This window comes from Chelonoidis abingdonii, chromosome 12 (genome assembly GCF_003597395.2).
Source record: "Chelonoidis abingdonii isolate Lonesome George chromosome 12, CheloAbing_2.0, whole genome shotgun sequence".
In the NCBI taxonomy this organism is placed as follows: Eukaryota; Metazoa; Chordata; order Testudines; family Testudinidae; genus Chelonoidis; species Chelonoidis abingdonii.
Window position 1 is genome coordinate 6,630,764 of NC_133780.1, and position 15,134 is coordinate 6,645,897.

Sequence of the window (15,134 nt, forward strand, 5' to 3'; positions counted from 1 at the left end):
ATTTTGACAGATAATGTTTATTTTAAGCATTTTTTATATTTATTGATTTAAATTTCCACAGTTGCACAAAAATCTGAGGTTTAAGTGTTTCATTCCAATTAAAATATTCATAGCTGGGGGAAATTATGGGGGGATCAGACAACATTTTGGTCAGACCAGAACTATTTAATGACAGTGGACACTGAGAGTCAAGAAGCTGAAGCTTTAGAACTGTTAAAATTGTCTGTGAGCAGGTCAGTCTCCTCCCTCTCCCAGCAGTTCCCCCAGGGCAGTAACCCAGTGCCTCCCCCACCACCACACGGACGATGGCGGCTCTGAGGCCTGTGGCATGTGCTGGGAGCTCAGCCTGGGCCCTAGTAGGGCAGGTGCCCCTGTAACACAACCACACCCAGCAAGGCCTACCCCCATTTTCTCCCTGTTTGTCAGTCCAGGCAGAGAGACCAGAGACTGCAGGGAGACCAAGCTCCTGTCCCCCAGATGAAGGCTGGGACCCAATGGCTGAAGGCAGCGGGTGTGCGTGGAGCTCAAACTAGGGGCTGCAGGGCACATGGTGTGGGATAAACAGAGACCTCTCAGGCCACTAGCCCATTGCAGCTGCAGGAGGGGATGTGGGGACAGACTGAGGAGGCCTGGGGCAGTCTGGGAAGCTGCCATTAGGGACAAGGAGAGGGAATTCAGCTGTGGTGGGGAAGCCGTGCTGCACAGAGATGCTGCTGCAGATGCAGCTAGTTACCCAAGTCCAGTGTTGCAGCAGTTTAACAACGTGGTTAATAGACGTTGCAGCTCAGCAGAGTACAAGAGGTGTAGCTTCACCCTGGCCATGCCCCTCTATCCCTTTCCACCCCTCCCTCCTCCAGCCTGTCCATGCCTCAACCCCACTCCCTCCCTCTCCTCCCAGGAGCGCTCCCTGTGCCTGCAGCTGCTGGGGAGGAGACACAAACAGCTGTTCTTGCCGGCACAGGAGCCAGAGCACACTGAGAGGCTGGATCCAAATGTCAAGAATCTCTTTTGATTTAGGGTCCAAATTTGGGTACTGACCTAAGTGCTTAGGGGCTGGTTTGCAGCGCCCACTGACTTTGGTTGCAGCTGCAAATGCAGGTGGAACAAGTGCCCTGAAGTTCTGTATTTTGAGGAGATAAACCGAGACACCCACAATTAGGCCACTGCTGTAAATTTAGGCCTTACTGACTTGCCCATTAACAGCAGTGCATGGGCTAAAGTCTCATTGTAAGTCACTCTTTTTATCTGGTCACTGCTCGGTCCCATGATTGTAAGCAGCAGAGGTGCTGACTCCATGGGTGCTCTGGAGCTCAAACACCCACGGAACAAATACAGGGGGAGTTCAGCACCCACAAGCCACAGCTGTTCTGCAGGGCTGCCAATCAGATGTTTGGTGGCTAGGGGAGGTGCCTGGGGGAGGGCGGAGAGCAGCGAGCTGCAGATTGGCTGCAGCTTGAGGGAGAGGTTGGCGCAGGGTCGGGAAGAGGCAGACAGAGGGCACGGCCTTAGGGGAGGAGGTGGAATGGGGTCAGGAAGAGGTGGAGCGAGGGCAGGGCCTCAGGGGAGGGGCATAGTGGGGGCAGGGCCCAAGGGCAGAGCAGGGGTGGAGCCCTCTTGGGAAAAATAGAAGTCAGTGCCTATGGTAAGCAGAGACCTAGCAATGAAGGGCCCATATTACATCTCCAGTGTCTACAGGCAGCCAGTCCCCCAGGGATGTAACAAGTTCATAATCTTTCCCATGGGATGCATAAATCTTCCGTTTTGTTCACAGGACGAAAACTTCAAGGATAACTTGAACAAAGTGAAAGTAGCGGAAATGTGGCTCCTGCCCACACTGTGCTGAAGGGAGACCTGGCTTTCACCTGGTGCCCAACCCCTGCCCAATCTCAAGAAGTGTGAGGGGGAGTGAGAAGGAGCCATGTGTCTGGGCGAGGTGCCTCTGATGTCCTAGAAGGGAAAAAGAGAGAAAAGAGCGCTCAGACCAATATGTCACACAGTGGGGTGGGGCTGTCGGACTCTGGGATACAGGGCGATTGCTCTGTGCTTGGTAAATTTAGATTCTATCCTATCCAACCCTGCCCACTGATTGCCTCCCAGATCTCCCACCTCCTATCCATTCCCCCTGCACCCTGACTGTCCCCTGGAACCCCCAACCCCATCCAACCCCCCCTGCTCCCTGACCACGCCCTGAGAGGGACCCTTGCCACCATCCAACTACCTAGATTTCATTTTTGGGTTTCAGGTTGCAATTTTAGTTTTTCCAATTCCTGTTTCACATTTTCCTTTTCACATTCACAGGCATCATGCTTTTCGGTGAGCTTATTTACAGCCTGAGACATAGCACAGATAACTCATGCTGCTGTTTGGACTTTCTTGGGAAAATAGCCCTGTTGATTCCTCAACCACAAGTTGTCCAAACCTTTCTTATGCAGTGTAGAGACTGCAGCAATCACACATGGATCAGACCCCAAGCTTTTAAACACCTGTCTTAAAAAGCACTCATTAACCATAGCCGGAGGCTTCGGGGTGTCCCCCTTGTCCTCTGGATTAAACCCACCTTGCCCGCACTTGCAGAACATCATAGACTTGAAGATAGCACTAATTCAACTCCACGTGCCTGTGTATTTCCCTCTCTCCCAATAATCTGTAACCAATCTGAGCCAATTCTCGGTTCCCCAGCTACTGAGTCTAATATCTTAAGACAATATTTTAGCTTATCCAACCAGTTCAGAAACAATTAACTTATTCACTGGCATGGTAACCATCCTCTGCTACCAAATGTTGAAATGGATCTTTAACGGCTCACAGCTGGGCAGAATGTTTCCCGGTACCAATCAACAAGTCAGATTCAGCAGACTCCATGCGCAACAGTTTATTTAAGAAAATCTTATACTGCTTCTGGAATTCTATCTAATTCACGTCTCCCTAGTGAGCCTCAATTCCCCAAGCATAAACCCTCAATATTTATGCTGGCCCCACACAGTATTCAGATTGGCTAGCGAAGTGGGTATAGCAATTGATCTAGATGAGGATTTCTCTCTTTCATTGTCTTCTATTTTCAGTCACCTGGTCTATCAAGGATTCCCCCGAGGCAGTGGTTTTCAAAGGAGTCATATGCCCTGTGGACATTTTATTACTAATTTTCTCCTAATTAATACTTTGCAAGAGACTGCTGAAGGCAGGGCCGGTGCAACCACTAGGGCGCCAAGTGGTTGGGGGCGCCAAAAAGGGAACGCACCAGAGAACCAGAGTGTCGGCAGCGAACCCCAGCCATGGAGGAGCCAGCACAGTGCAGAGGGGCAGCAGCCCTGCAAAGGCGGCGGTGCTGCTAGCGGGGAGCAGCTGTTCTCGCTCCTGCCCAGGCTGTGGCCCGGCACCTCCCCCCCCGGGGCTCCTGCAGGCTGTAGCAGATGCATGCGGGTGGCAACCTCCATGCATCCCCCAGCTCCGCCCTTGTCGCACTCAGGCTCTGCAACTCCCAGGCGTGTGAGCCGCTGCCTCTGCCTCTCTGCCCCCACCTCCTACTGCCTCAGCACTCTGTGAGGGAGGGGCTGCGCGCATGGCAGCCCAGCAGCGTGTTTTGCCTCCATGTGGAGCCAGTGTCTGATCAGCATGGGCCTGGTAAGGGGAGTCTCGGGGGGCAGTCAGGGAGCAGGGGGAGGGTTGGATGGGTCAGGAGTTCTGGAGGTCCTGTCAGGGGGTGGGGAGTGGTTGGATGGGGCGTGGGAGTCCCAGGGGTATGTCTGGGGGCAGGGGTGTGGAGAAGAGTTGGGGCAGTCAGGGGACAGGTAGGGGGTAGGGTCCTATGGGGCCAGTTAGGGTGGAGGAGTCTCAGGAGGGGGCAGTCAAGGGACAAGGAACAGGGAGGCTTAGGTAGGGTGTAGGGTTCTGGGGGGCAGTTAGGGACAGGGGTCCCAGGAGGGGGCAGTCAGGGGACAAGGAGCAGGGGGGGAGTTGGGGGTTCTGAGGGGGGCAGTCGGGGAATGGGAAGTGGGAGGGAGTGGATGGGGGTGGGGCTAGGGCGAGGCTCTCGCCCATCCTCTTGATTGCTGAAATACGGTAACTCTAGGTGAGGGGGAACTGGGGGGCACATGGGGGCCAGCACCCGCATGCATCTGCTGCAGACTGCAGGTGCGCCCGGGGGGGGGGGCGGCGCCGGACCACAGCCTGGGCAGGAGGTGTGGAGGGCGCAGTTACTCCCCACTAGCAATGCTGCCGCCTTTGGAGGGCTGCTGCCCTCCTGCACCGCGCTGGCTCTTCCATGGCTGGTGCTCACTGCTGCTGCAAGTGGGATGCTCTGGCTCTCCAGTGCCTCCAGAAGGCGGCTCCTCCCCGTGCAGTGGCTCAAGCCCGACAAAGCCAGTGAATGGACTTGGGGCGGGGTGGGGAGGGCTCACAGGGGGGCTCAGCTCCCTCCACGGGAGTTCAGGGGGCAAGGAGGGGGGAAACCTAGTCTGGGGAGCAGCCCCTGGGCAGGCTGGCCCCTGGGGTCTATAAAAGCTCATTAGGATTTGCCACTCAATGAATCGATGTGCAAGGGGGACGCAAGGTGGAAGTTTCGCCTAGGGCACAAAATATCCTTGCACCAGCCCTGGCTGAAGGAGTACCCACTAGACATCACCCCACGTTTACACTCTCATCAATCATTCACTCAGCCTGTCAGAGCGATGCCTTCCAAAGGGGTCATTTTGCCCCAAGTCAGCTTGTGCCAAGATCACTGATCTCGTGATTATACTTTTTTTTTTTTTTACCTAGTGAGCTGGCATATTGACTGACAAAGGTCAGTAACAGAACAGACATGCAGAATAGAAAATTTCCACAGTAACCATTGGATGCTCAGAAGGCCCTGCTCCCAGAATCCTCTAGCAAATTCAGACATGTCAAGCCAGGCCACATTCATGTTCACCACATTCATTAATAAGAAGCACAGTAATTCATAAACATTCAGCACCATCCCAACACCCTGGACAGTGAATCTCCTTGTTTCCCCACGTGTCTCAGTGCGAGGGGGATATGCTTCTGCTTCAACCTTTAACCTCCGCACACAAACTCATCAGGGCTCTACCAGTCCTTACTTTGCCTTACAGATTAACACTAGGCGCAACCTTGTCTCCAGCCCCCCTGACATGTCCTTCTGTAGTGTCCAGCCCCTCTCCACTGGGGGATACTCAGAAATTCCCAGGTAACCCGTCGGGAACACACCAGCTTGTTTGATTCAACTGAGGATCAGCCCCAGTGGAACATCACAGCACTGAGATATATTTTTAGTGAAAACAAACAAGTTTATTAGTTCAGATTGAAGAGAGAGTGAGTGAAGCAATAAGACCAACAGGTTACACACCGAACACCAGGTATAACAGGATTCAGATAGTCTGAGTTTAACTTTTACAGGTAAAATCCATGGCTAAAGCATTCTCCCAGAGTCACCTCCCAGAAATCCCCCTTTTCATGAATGCAAAGCATGCTCTATTTTTGGATTCCTGAAGGATTGCAGGTGCTGTTCTTGTCCCTCAGTTGTAGTCCAGTAAACCGCTGAAGTGCCCCCCCCCACCACTGTGTGTTCTCCAGTGTGCTCTCTCTGTTAGTCCTATATGCCAGTGGCTCTCAGCCTTTCCCCACCACTGTACTCCTCTCAGGAGTCTGATCTGTCTTGCCTTCTTGGCTCACTTAAAAATGACTCGCTTCCAAAATCCGACAGAAAAATACAAAAGTGTCACAGCCACTGGTACTGAAAAATTGCTGCCTTTCTCTTTCTTACCATATAATTTTACCAATGAAATCAATTGGAATTAGGGATTTCAAATGATTAAAAAAATTAATCTTGATTAATCACATGGTTATTTGAACTGTTAATAATAGAATAACCATTTCTCTAAATATTTTTAATATTGTCTCCATTTTGAAATATATTGATTTCAATTACAACAGACCACAAAGTGTACAGTGCTCACTTTAATTTTTGTTACAAGTATTTGCACTGTAACCTCCAGCAAAAGAAATAGTATTTTTCAATTCTGCTCTTACAAGTACTGTAGCCCAATCCCTTTATTGTGAAAGTTGAAATTCCAAATGAAGAATTATGTAAAAAATACCTGCACTCAAAAATAAAACAATGTAAAATTTCAGAGCCTGAAAGTGTACTCAGTGCTATTTCTTCCTCTGCCAATCGCTTAGACAAACAAGTTTGTTTCCATTTTCAGGAGATAATGCTGCAAGTGAGAAGAGGCAATCTCATGACACTGTTGCAGCCGGAGTCAAAAGATATTTACATGCCAGATGCGCTAAATATTCCTATGTCCTTTCATGCTTCAACCACTATTGCTTAACCTCCCTTCCTCTGGCCTGCTATACCTGCTGCCCATGCTCAGACCAGAGCTGATCATTCTTCAGCTTTTTAACCTCTTCTAGGGGCTTTGGGGAAAAATTTTCATCTGCCCGTAGGATTGTCATTTGTGGCAATGGCGTCTGGTCCAGGAGAGTTGGAATTATCTGCCAGGGAAATCCCCTCTGGTTGGCATTTCCCATTTTCCTGACTCCTGCTGAAGGAGAGTCAATTGGCATTTATTTATTTTTGAGCTTCTTCCACAGACATAGCTGCTATCGCCCATTGGGGTGGATTAATTAACTCTCCTGCAGGTGCAGTACAGAAAACTGCTCCAGGTAGGAATGTGCTACTTATGGTGGACTGGGCATGCTCAGTAACATCTGATGAAGCCACTGCCCTTCACCCTGCCCTTACTAAGCCTGGGATTGTGCTGCTTTTTACAGGGGTTAAAAAGAGCCAAAGGGGGCAAACCGGAGGAGGGGGGCAGCCAGGGTCTGACCAGGGGGCAAAAATTGACTGGTCGGGGGGTCATGCAGCTGACAAACCCCTGCCAGGAATGGTCTAGATAATACTTAGTCCTGCCATGAGTGCAGGGGACAAGAAAAGAATAGAGGTGCGGTGCCCCCAACTTATCCCTCTCTGCGCACCCTCCACCTCCTTGAGGTGGATCCGGGAGCAATGCCATGGCTCTGGGAGTTGGGATGCAGACAGGGGTAATGGGCCCGAGGCTGGACGTGGAAGCTGATGACGTCATCCCCGTCGTACTGTCATTTCTCCCGACCCCCACATGGGGGTGTCCCAGTTCACGGCCTGCACCCCGTGGAACCCGGGGGGTGGGGGGCGCAGGGACGGAACTAGGTCAGCAGCCAGAAGTGCTCAAAGATCACGAGTCTGCCCCCCTGCCCCCGCAATCAGTTACAGAGATTACCAAGTTCGGGGGCTTTTTATTTGACCTCTGGATTTGCACCTTTCCAGGGACACTGGGAAGAAAGGTCCTGTCACCTACAGCCTGAGGTTGTGTGGCCACTGTCAATGCTTGTGCCTGACCCGCAGCATCCCTGCAGCACAGCCAGGGCCTGGCCAGGAGGCCTGGGACGGGGGAGGGACAGACTGTGAACTCCCGGGCATCCCACAGATGCTCTTTGTGCTTCCCCCAGGTCCGCAGAGTGGGGCGAAGTGTTTTCCTTTCGCCTTTTCCATTGTTTCCTGATTGTTTTTAATTGCTTGTTGTTTAGTAAATTGCATTTGTTCTGGGGTATAGACAATGGTCAGGGAAGTGTCCAGAGTGGACGAAGTGCCCTGGAATAGGGATGCTCTAGCCTGTGTCCTGAGTGGTCATAACTAGGTTGGGGGATGAGCCCCTCAGGAAGCCTGGGCCCAGCCTTGTCGGGGATATAAGGACTTTGCCACACAGCAGAGTGGAAGGGGAGCCCTCGTGGTGAGGCAGGCTCTGCGTTAAGGAAGAGGGAGAGAGGACTCAGATCCTTCTGCTATTCGATTCCATCTGGGGGTGTTTAAGTCAGGAAAGTTCCCCCCAGTAGCGGGACCATTTCCCCGCTTACCTCTGCGCATGTTTACTGGTTTCTCGTAAAGTCCATTAAGTATTTTAGAAAAAATGTGACACCTATTTCCCCCGATAGATGGAAGACGGTCCCTCCCTTCTGTCCTGAGAGCCTGGGAGTGGAACAGGAGCCGGCCCCAGAGATGCCGCAACGCGAACCCTGCAGCGATAGGACCCAGGAGCAGCGAGCTCTGGGCCCCGGCCCGGCAGCAGGAAGTGACTCGCAGCCGCTGCGGTGACTCTGGCTCCCAGGCTCCCGGCGAGATCCCCGAGCCCCGGCGGCTGGTGCTGGGAGCCCGGAGCCCTGGCTGCAGCCGGGAGAGGGGAATCTCCAGCAGGGCCCTTCCCGCTGCTCCCCAGGAGCCTCTCCAGCCTCCCCCACCCCCCCGGCTCCTCCCCCAGGCGCACCTCGCTTCCCTTCTTCCTCCCAGGTTTGCGGCGGGGAAGCGCTGGGAGGGAGGGAGAAGCGAGTAGCGGGGGGGTCGGGGGAGGCGGAGCAGAGGCGAACTGGGGCCCGCGGGCGCGGGGAGTAACCCGGGCGGGATCCGCTCCCCGCCCCAGCTCTCCACCGCTGCCATCCCCCCAGTGCGCCGCATCTCCCCTTCTCCCCCCGCCCAGGCTTGCCGCGGCGAAGCGCAGGGAGGGAGGGAGAGAGAAGGGGGAGGGGGTATTGCAGAGGGGTGGGACCGGCTGTGATAAACCTGCTGGGACCTGATCAACCTGGGGCTGGTTTTCTGAAGAGGCCCATTGGCGGGTGTGAGGAGGGGAAACTCTCCTATCTGAACCAGGAAACACCTCCCCCCCCTCCCTCCCAGGCGTGCTGTGAAGGAGCGGAAGGAGGGGGACAATTTTGTGCAGGCTTAGGGCAGCAAATTTGTTAATCCACCACTGCCTTGAGTACCACCCAACTCCCTCCCCACACACCCTTTGAGTGTGTGGCTCCAGCCTCCCCATCCTCAGAGAGGGCACACGGCCCAGCCTGAACCCTGGGGGCAGCCTGAGGACAAACCTGATCTGCTCCGCACAGGGACCCTGCACCCCACCTCCACTGTCAGCTGTGACTCTCAGCCGACTTGGAAAACAGAAGGTTTATTGGTCACTGGGAACACAACATAGAACAGAGCTTGTTAGCACAGAAATCAGGAGCTTTCAGCAAAGTCCATCTGGGGGGAAATCCAGAGTCCCGAGCCCTGGACTTTCCCCGCTGAGTCCCAAACCAGGAGACTGACCCGCTTCCAGCCCCCCACGCTCAGTGACGTTCAGCTGCCCCTCCTCCGTGCCTTCTCTCTTTCCCTGGAAAACAGGTCACCTGTCCTCCCCCTCTCTCTTTGTTCTCCAAGAGCTTGGGCTGGCTCCTTGTAGAGAACTGTTTTCGGCCACTGCTTGCCAGGATACAGAATTCTGGCCATTCTCTATGCCCAGGGAGCCACTCTGCAGTCACACCTGCCCTCTAGAAGTCTCTGCAGTGATCACACACCTGTATCCCACCAGCTTGATACTTGAGTAACACATTGGGAAACTAAGGCACACACACTAAGTATTCAGAGCAAAAATTCAGAACATTCCCGCTTCATCCCACCCCTCTGAGACCAGCCCAAGGGCACTTTCTCCAGTGCCTGGAACCCCTCTAACCATACCAGCCCCTGAGCCTCGAGGTGATGGAGAGACCTGGGGAAAGGGCTGGAGCTGGGCAGGGAAATGACTCTGCACAAAGTGCCCCTTTCAGGGACCAGCTGGGGAGTTTGGCCTACAAGGGGAGGGGCTCCCTGTGTCAGTGAGACCCAGAGCTGCTGCCCTCAGTGGCACAGCCGGGTTCAGCCCCCGTTACCAGTGTCAGTAGCTGAGCTGCCTGATGAGAGCAAAGGCCCAGGGCAATGGGGCAGTCGCCCGTTTTCCCAGGGTGAGGGAAGAAGTTAAAAAGGGAGAGGGGAGAGACTGGAAGGGCAGCAGGAGCGGGAATGGGGAGGGAGGTTCCCAGCTCCCAGTCCTGGCCGGATCCATTCCCTGCACCCCCGGGGCAGTCAGCTGTCCTGGGAAGAAGGGGAGGAGCTGAGGGAGGAAAAGCCAGTTGCTGACTCTGCTGAGCACCGCCCGACTGAGGGAGACGGGGCAGAGCTAGAGGGGTTACAATACACCGTGGGGCAGTGCCCTAAAATGACTCCTTTGATTCTGCTCTTTTTCCAGCGTTTGGCTCAGAGATGCTGTTCTGGGGAGGTTTAGAAGGGACTTGGTGGGGTTAGTTCTAATAGGGGAGGGAGCCAGGCCAGGGGGGGAATGAACTAACTGGGTTTTTTCCCAGCATAGCAAGAGTCCTAAAATCAGAGCGTCTGTCTGCAGGGAGAGAGCCTGGGGGGAATTGGGGAGTGACATGTCCCTTATGAAACCTGCCCAATCTTCCTGCTCCTCTGACAGACTGAGGAATCGCGTCCACATTTCGCTCCAGATCGTCCCGTCTTCCAGGATACAGGGCAGGGAAATGGCCATGATGGAGGCAGCTCAGGTAGGAGATTGTCAGGGAGATTTTGGTGGTGGGGGAGGGGTATTGCAGAGGGGTTAATCACCCAGGGTGGGACAGGGTCTGATAAACCTGCTGGAACATGATCAGCCTGGGTCTGATTTTTCTGAAGAATCTCATTGGTGGTAGGGGGGAGGGGAAACATTCCCCCATTTCTGAACCAGGAAACACCCCCCTGGGCAGGGCTGGGAAAATTGACCAGACTCCCAGTGCTGGAGCCTGACCCCACTGGCCAGAGGCTGCTGTGAAATACGCAGGGAAGCTGTTGGGATTCCTGTCCCCATCCCTGGCTCAGAGCTCTGCTTCCTGTATCAGCCTGTGGGTGGCAGGTATGTGGGAAATGAGAAAACCCTGCCCTGCTCCGTGTGCTGGAGGGACAAGGAGCTCTCACCTTCTCCCACCCCCGAAGCCTCTTGGCTGCTCTGAGCAGGGTGCGGGGAGGATTCTGCTTCTCTGGCCCTTCTCCTCCATGGCTAGTGGGATAGTGGCTGGGGCAGCAGGTGCTGAGTGGGGGAGACTCTTGGTGTTTCAGATGCCAGTGACTTTCGAGGAGGTGGCTGTGTATTTCACCCAGGGGCAGGGGGCTCTGCTGGACCCCGCTCAGAGAGCCCTCTACAGGGACGTCATGCAGGAGAACTACGAGACGGTGACGTCGCTGGGTAAGGGATTCCTGGCGCCTTGGTTATTGGAAGCTGGAGGGGTGGGGGTGGGGGTGGGATCTGCATGTCTGACACTGGTCAGGTTCTTCCCTCACCGCTCTCCAGTGAGACCAGGGTGTCAAAACCTAAGAAATGTATTAAATCATCCCCACCCAACCCCGCTAGCTTTCAAGGTGGAGAGGCCATGTACTGTCCTGTCTGTGTTGTTTCTCTGTTGCACACAGAATCGCTCTTCTCCCTCCTCCTTGGGAACAGCTCCAGCCATGCGGAGGGCTCTAGGCTCCACAGGGTTAGAAATAGGCAGGGGTTTAGCACTGGAGCTGGGTATGTGTCACAATTCCCCTTACCTCCCCAGATGTCTGCCTCCCCCGAGGGGGCTCAGTGCCCACGTTCCCGTCCTCTTAGATTCCACACTTCCCAGCAAAGCGCAGGGACAGATTCCGCTCACGGAATGTCCTTTCTGACAGACGCTCTCTCTTTCTGAGAGATGCTCTCAGTCCTCCGTGCACCCTGATCTAGTCTGATTTCACTCCCTGCACAGGATTCCCCATTCCCAAACCTGACCTGATCACCCGGCTGGAACAAGGGAAAGAGCCGTGGGTGCCCGATCTCCAGGCCTATGAGAAAAGCGAACTTCCGAGAAGCCCCCACGCAGGTGAGAACTGACACACAAACCATCTGGAGAATGAAGGAAAAAGTTGAGAATCCCAGAAATGAGGTATCAGTAAATGCCCTCAGTTCTTCCTCATTTCACCCAAGCCAGGGCTGCAGGCATCAGATATCACTTCACGTGTGTCCTGTTAACTGCAGGAGTTTCCTTCCCTACTTTCCTTCTCTGTAAAAGTTTGGGTTGGAAGTGGAGGCAGAATCCAATTGCTCAGTCTGTGCAGTTTTAGTATGTTGGGTTTCTTCTTCGAGTGCTTGCTCATATCCATTCCAAGTAGGTATGCGCGCGCTGCGTGCACGTTCGTCGGAAGAATTTTCCCCTAGCAACACCCGGCGGGTCGGCAGGCGCCCCCTGGCGTGGCGCCTTTGTGGCACCGCATATATACCCCTGCCAACCTGGCCGCTCCTCAGTTCCTTCTTACCGCCCGTGTTGGTCGTTGGAACAGTGGAGTGCGGCTTAGCTGACCTCCACCTCCCTAGCGTTTCACCCGTTCTTTATCTCTAGTTCGTAGTTATAGTTTAGTGTTAATTCTTAGTAGTTACTAGTAGTTGTTAGTGTAGTTATTGTAGATAGTTAGAGGGCTGAGGTTTAATCCTCCTCACCCCTCCCGGGACCCGGGCTCATGCCTGGCTCTCCCGGTTTCAAACAGTGCTCGTTGCCTGAAGTGCCTGGGGGAATCCCATCTTACAGACAAGTGCCATATCTGTAAGTCTTTTAAGCCAAGGACTAAAAGGGAGCGGGACTCGCGTTTAAAGCAGCTCCTGATGGAAGCGGCCCTGACCCCTGCAGCTCCGGCACCGAGCGCACCGCAGTCTGCACCAGGCAGAAGTTCTTCGTCGGCACCGGAGGCAGCCGGTACCGCCAGAACACCGCGGCACCAACAGTCTCCTGCGCAGAAGTCAGCCCGGCACCGCTCCCTTTCGCCGAAGGCGAAGAAGTCGAAGGCTCCTGCGGCTGCAGCTCTGGCACCGCAGTTTGAGCATGGGAAACCGTGCCGGCTGGCACCGCCATCTGCCGCTGCACCGGTTATCCCAGCACCGTCGACTCCGGCCAGGCAAGAGCCGTCGAGTCCGGTGCAGGACAGCTCCCCGGCGCATGCCTTGGTCGAGCTCGCTGTTCCCACCACGCCGGAGACTTTCGCAACGGCAAGGGAACTGATAGCCCTTACTGAGCCTTCTCTGCCTCAACCCCTGGCACCGCCGGTGCGGGTCCTTTCCTCAACGGGGAAGCCAGCTATGCTCAGACCAATGTCTATGGGAGCAACGGACAGGCACCGGTCGCAGTCAAGGTCCCCGCACTGCTCCCGCTCGCATCGCCGATTGCCTTCCAGACACCACTCGCGGTCCCGGCACCGATCCCCCTCTCGGCGCCGGTCGTACTCGCAGCACCGTTCCAGGTCCCGTTCCCCCGACTGGTACTCGTCAAGACGATCTGCCTCCCGGCACCGCTCTCGACAGAGTCTATCCCGCCGTCGTTACTCTTGGTCCCGGTCGACCTTCCGGCACCGTGCTGGTCGTAGATCCTGGTCTCCGCACCGGTACGACTCCCGGTACCGTTCTCCAACACGACGGGACGTCCGGTACCAGCCTCACGGACTATCTGCTCCGCCCTGGCCGTCGAGACACCCCTCGGGTTCGTCCCCGCCCAGACAGCGCTCTCTATGGGGATGTGGATCCCCACACCCGTTTCCTCCCTGAATCCCAGGGAATGGAACAGCCGCCGCAATGGTCCTTCTGGACGCCTTGGGCCTACCACCAAGCCCAAGGTGATCCCACCACGGTGTCGCGATCTGCGGCTTCCGTCCATCGGGTACCGGAGGCCACCGTCAGTCGTCCTCCTCCACCAGATGACGACATTTCGACCGCAATCCAGGAACCCGAGGGCGCTCCAGAAACGGCCCCCCCCTCTGGAACAAGAACCACAGGAGGAACTTTTGGTCCCCGGTCTTTCCTCCTCCTCCTCGCCGGATGAGGCGGTGGCGGGTACTTCAACTTCGGGCCCGCCTCCCATCGACCTTCGAGCCCACCAGGACCTGCTCCGCCGTGTCGTGTTGAGCATCAACCTCCAGGTGGAGGAGGTTCCCGAGGTGGAGGACCCTGTCGTGGACATTCTATCTTCGGATGCCTCGACGCGTGTAGCCCTGCCTTTTATCCGCTCGATACAGGCTAAAGCGGACTCGATCTGGCAATCTCCGGCGTCCATCCCTTCAACGGCCAGAGGCGTGGAGAGGAAGTATATGGTACCCTCTAAAGGGTACGAATACCTTTACACCCATCCTCCTCCATGCTCTCTGGTCGTGCAGTCTGTGAACGAGGGGGAGCGCCATGGCCAGCCAGCCCCCGCCCCAAAATCGCGGGAGGCTAAGCGCATGGATCTACTGGGCCGCAAGGTATACTCTGCAGGGTGTCTACAGTTGCGTGTTGCTAACCAGCAAGCACTGCTCAGTAGATACAACTTTAATACCTGGCAGTCCATGGGCAAATTCGCAGAGCTGGTCCCGCTGGACTCCCGCCCTGAGTTCCAGAGCCTCCTTGAGGAAGGCAAAAAGATCTCCCGCACCTCCTTACAGGCCTCCCTTGACGCTGCAGACTCGGCGGCTAGGACCGTTGCGTCAGAGGTCACAGTGCACAGAATTTCGTGGCTGCAGGTTTCCGGCTTACCTCCCGAACTGCAACACACGATTCAAGACCTTCCATTTGAGGGGCAGGGTCTTTTCTCGGATAAAACGGACCCTAGGCTCCAAAGCCTTAAGGATAACCATATTATAATGCGCTCCCTCGGCATGCACACCCCGCAGACCCAACAGAGGTCCTTTCGGGCACAACCTCAGCACCCCTACCCCCCACCACACCCTCGTCAAGACTTTAATAGAAGACGAGGCCGTGTAAACCGGAGACGTCAGTCTGGTTCCCAAGGGGACAAAATAATGGTTCCGCCAAACCGCCGCCGGGACCAAATCAAAACTTTTGAAGGTGCGATCAAGAGCAGAGCACCAGTTGTGAAGAAATGGGGGTTTTCTTGGGTTTTTCTGTCTTTTCCAGAGTTTGCATGCACAGGGGGTGGGACTCAATGTACCTGGGTGTTACTGGTTTAACGAGGTGAGGGGAGAGGGAGTTTGTTGTTACAGAGGACCGGAGAGGGACTCGGGACCCCAGCCCAGGAGACACAACCGGTTCTGGCCAGTGGGAGGACAATGGCAGAGAGAGGACCCCGGTGACCTGACCAGCCGGTTCCAACCAGAGGAGAGCTGCGAGGAAAGGGGACTCAGGCCTTCCTGTTTACGACCCTGTTTACCTGGAGAGAAGACAATGGACTGAGGCGGGGCTTGAGGCCGGGGGATATCAGAGACCCAGCGGGGAAGCAGGGGGGCTCGGGCTGGCGAGGGGAAGCAGGCAGAGCCCACCTGG

At 55.2% G+C, this 15,134-nt stretch overlaps 1 protein-coding gene across 2 annotated transcripts in view; it reads left to right on the forward strand.

Moving 5' to 3' along the window:
- Positions 1-10,302: 10,302 nt before the first annotated feature.
- The window catches only part of LOC116821107 (uncharacterized), a 17,433-nt gene continuing 12,601 nt past the window's right edge, over positions 10,303-15,134 (forward strand). For both annotated transcript variants that reach the window (XM_075071577.1, XM_075071578.1), the window contains exons 1-3: positions 10,303-10,386; positions 10,934-11,060; positions 11,602-11,715. In XM_075071577.1, coding sequence (XP_074927678.1) covers positions 10,363-10,386; positions 10,934-11,060; positions 11,602-11,715 — 265 coding nt within the window. In that variant the 5' untranslated portion in view covers positions 10,303-10,362. The remainder of the gene's footprint in view (positions 10,387-10,933; positions 11,061-11,601; positions 11,716-15,134) is intronic.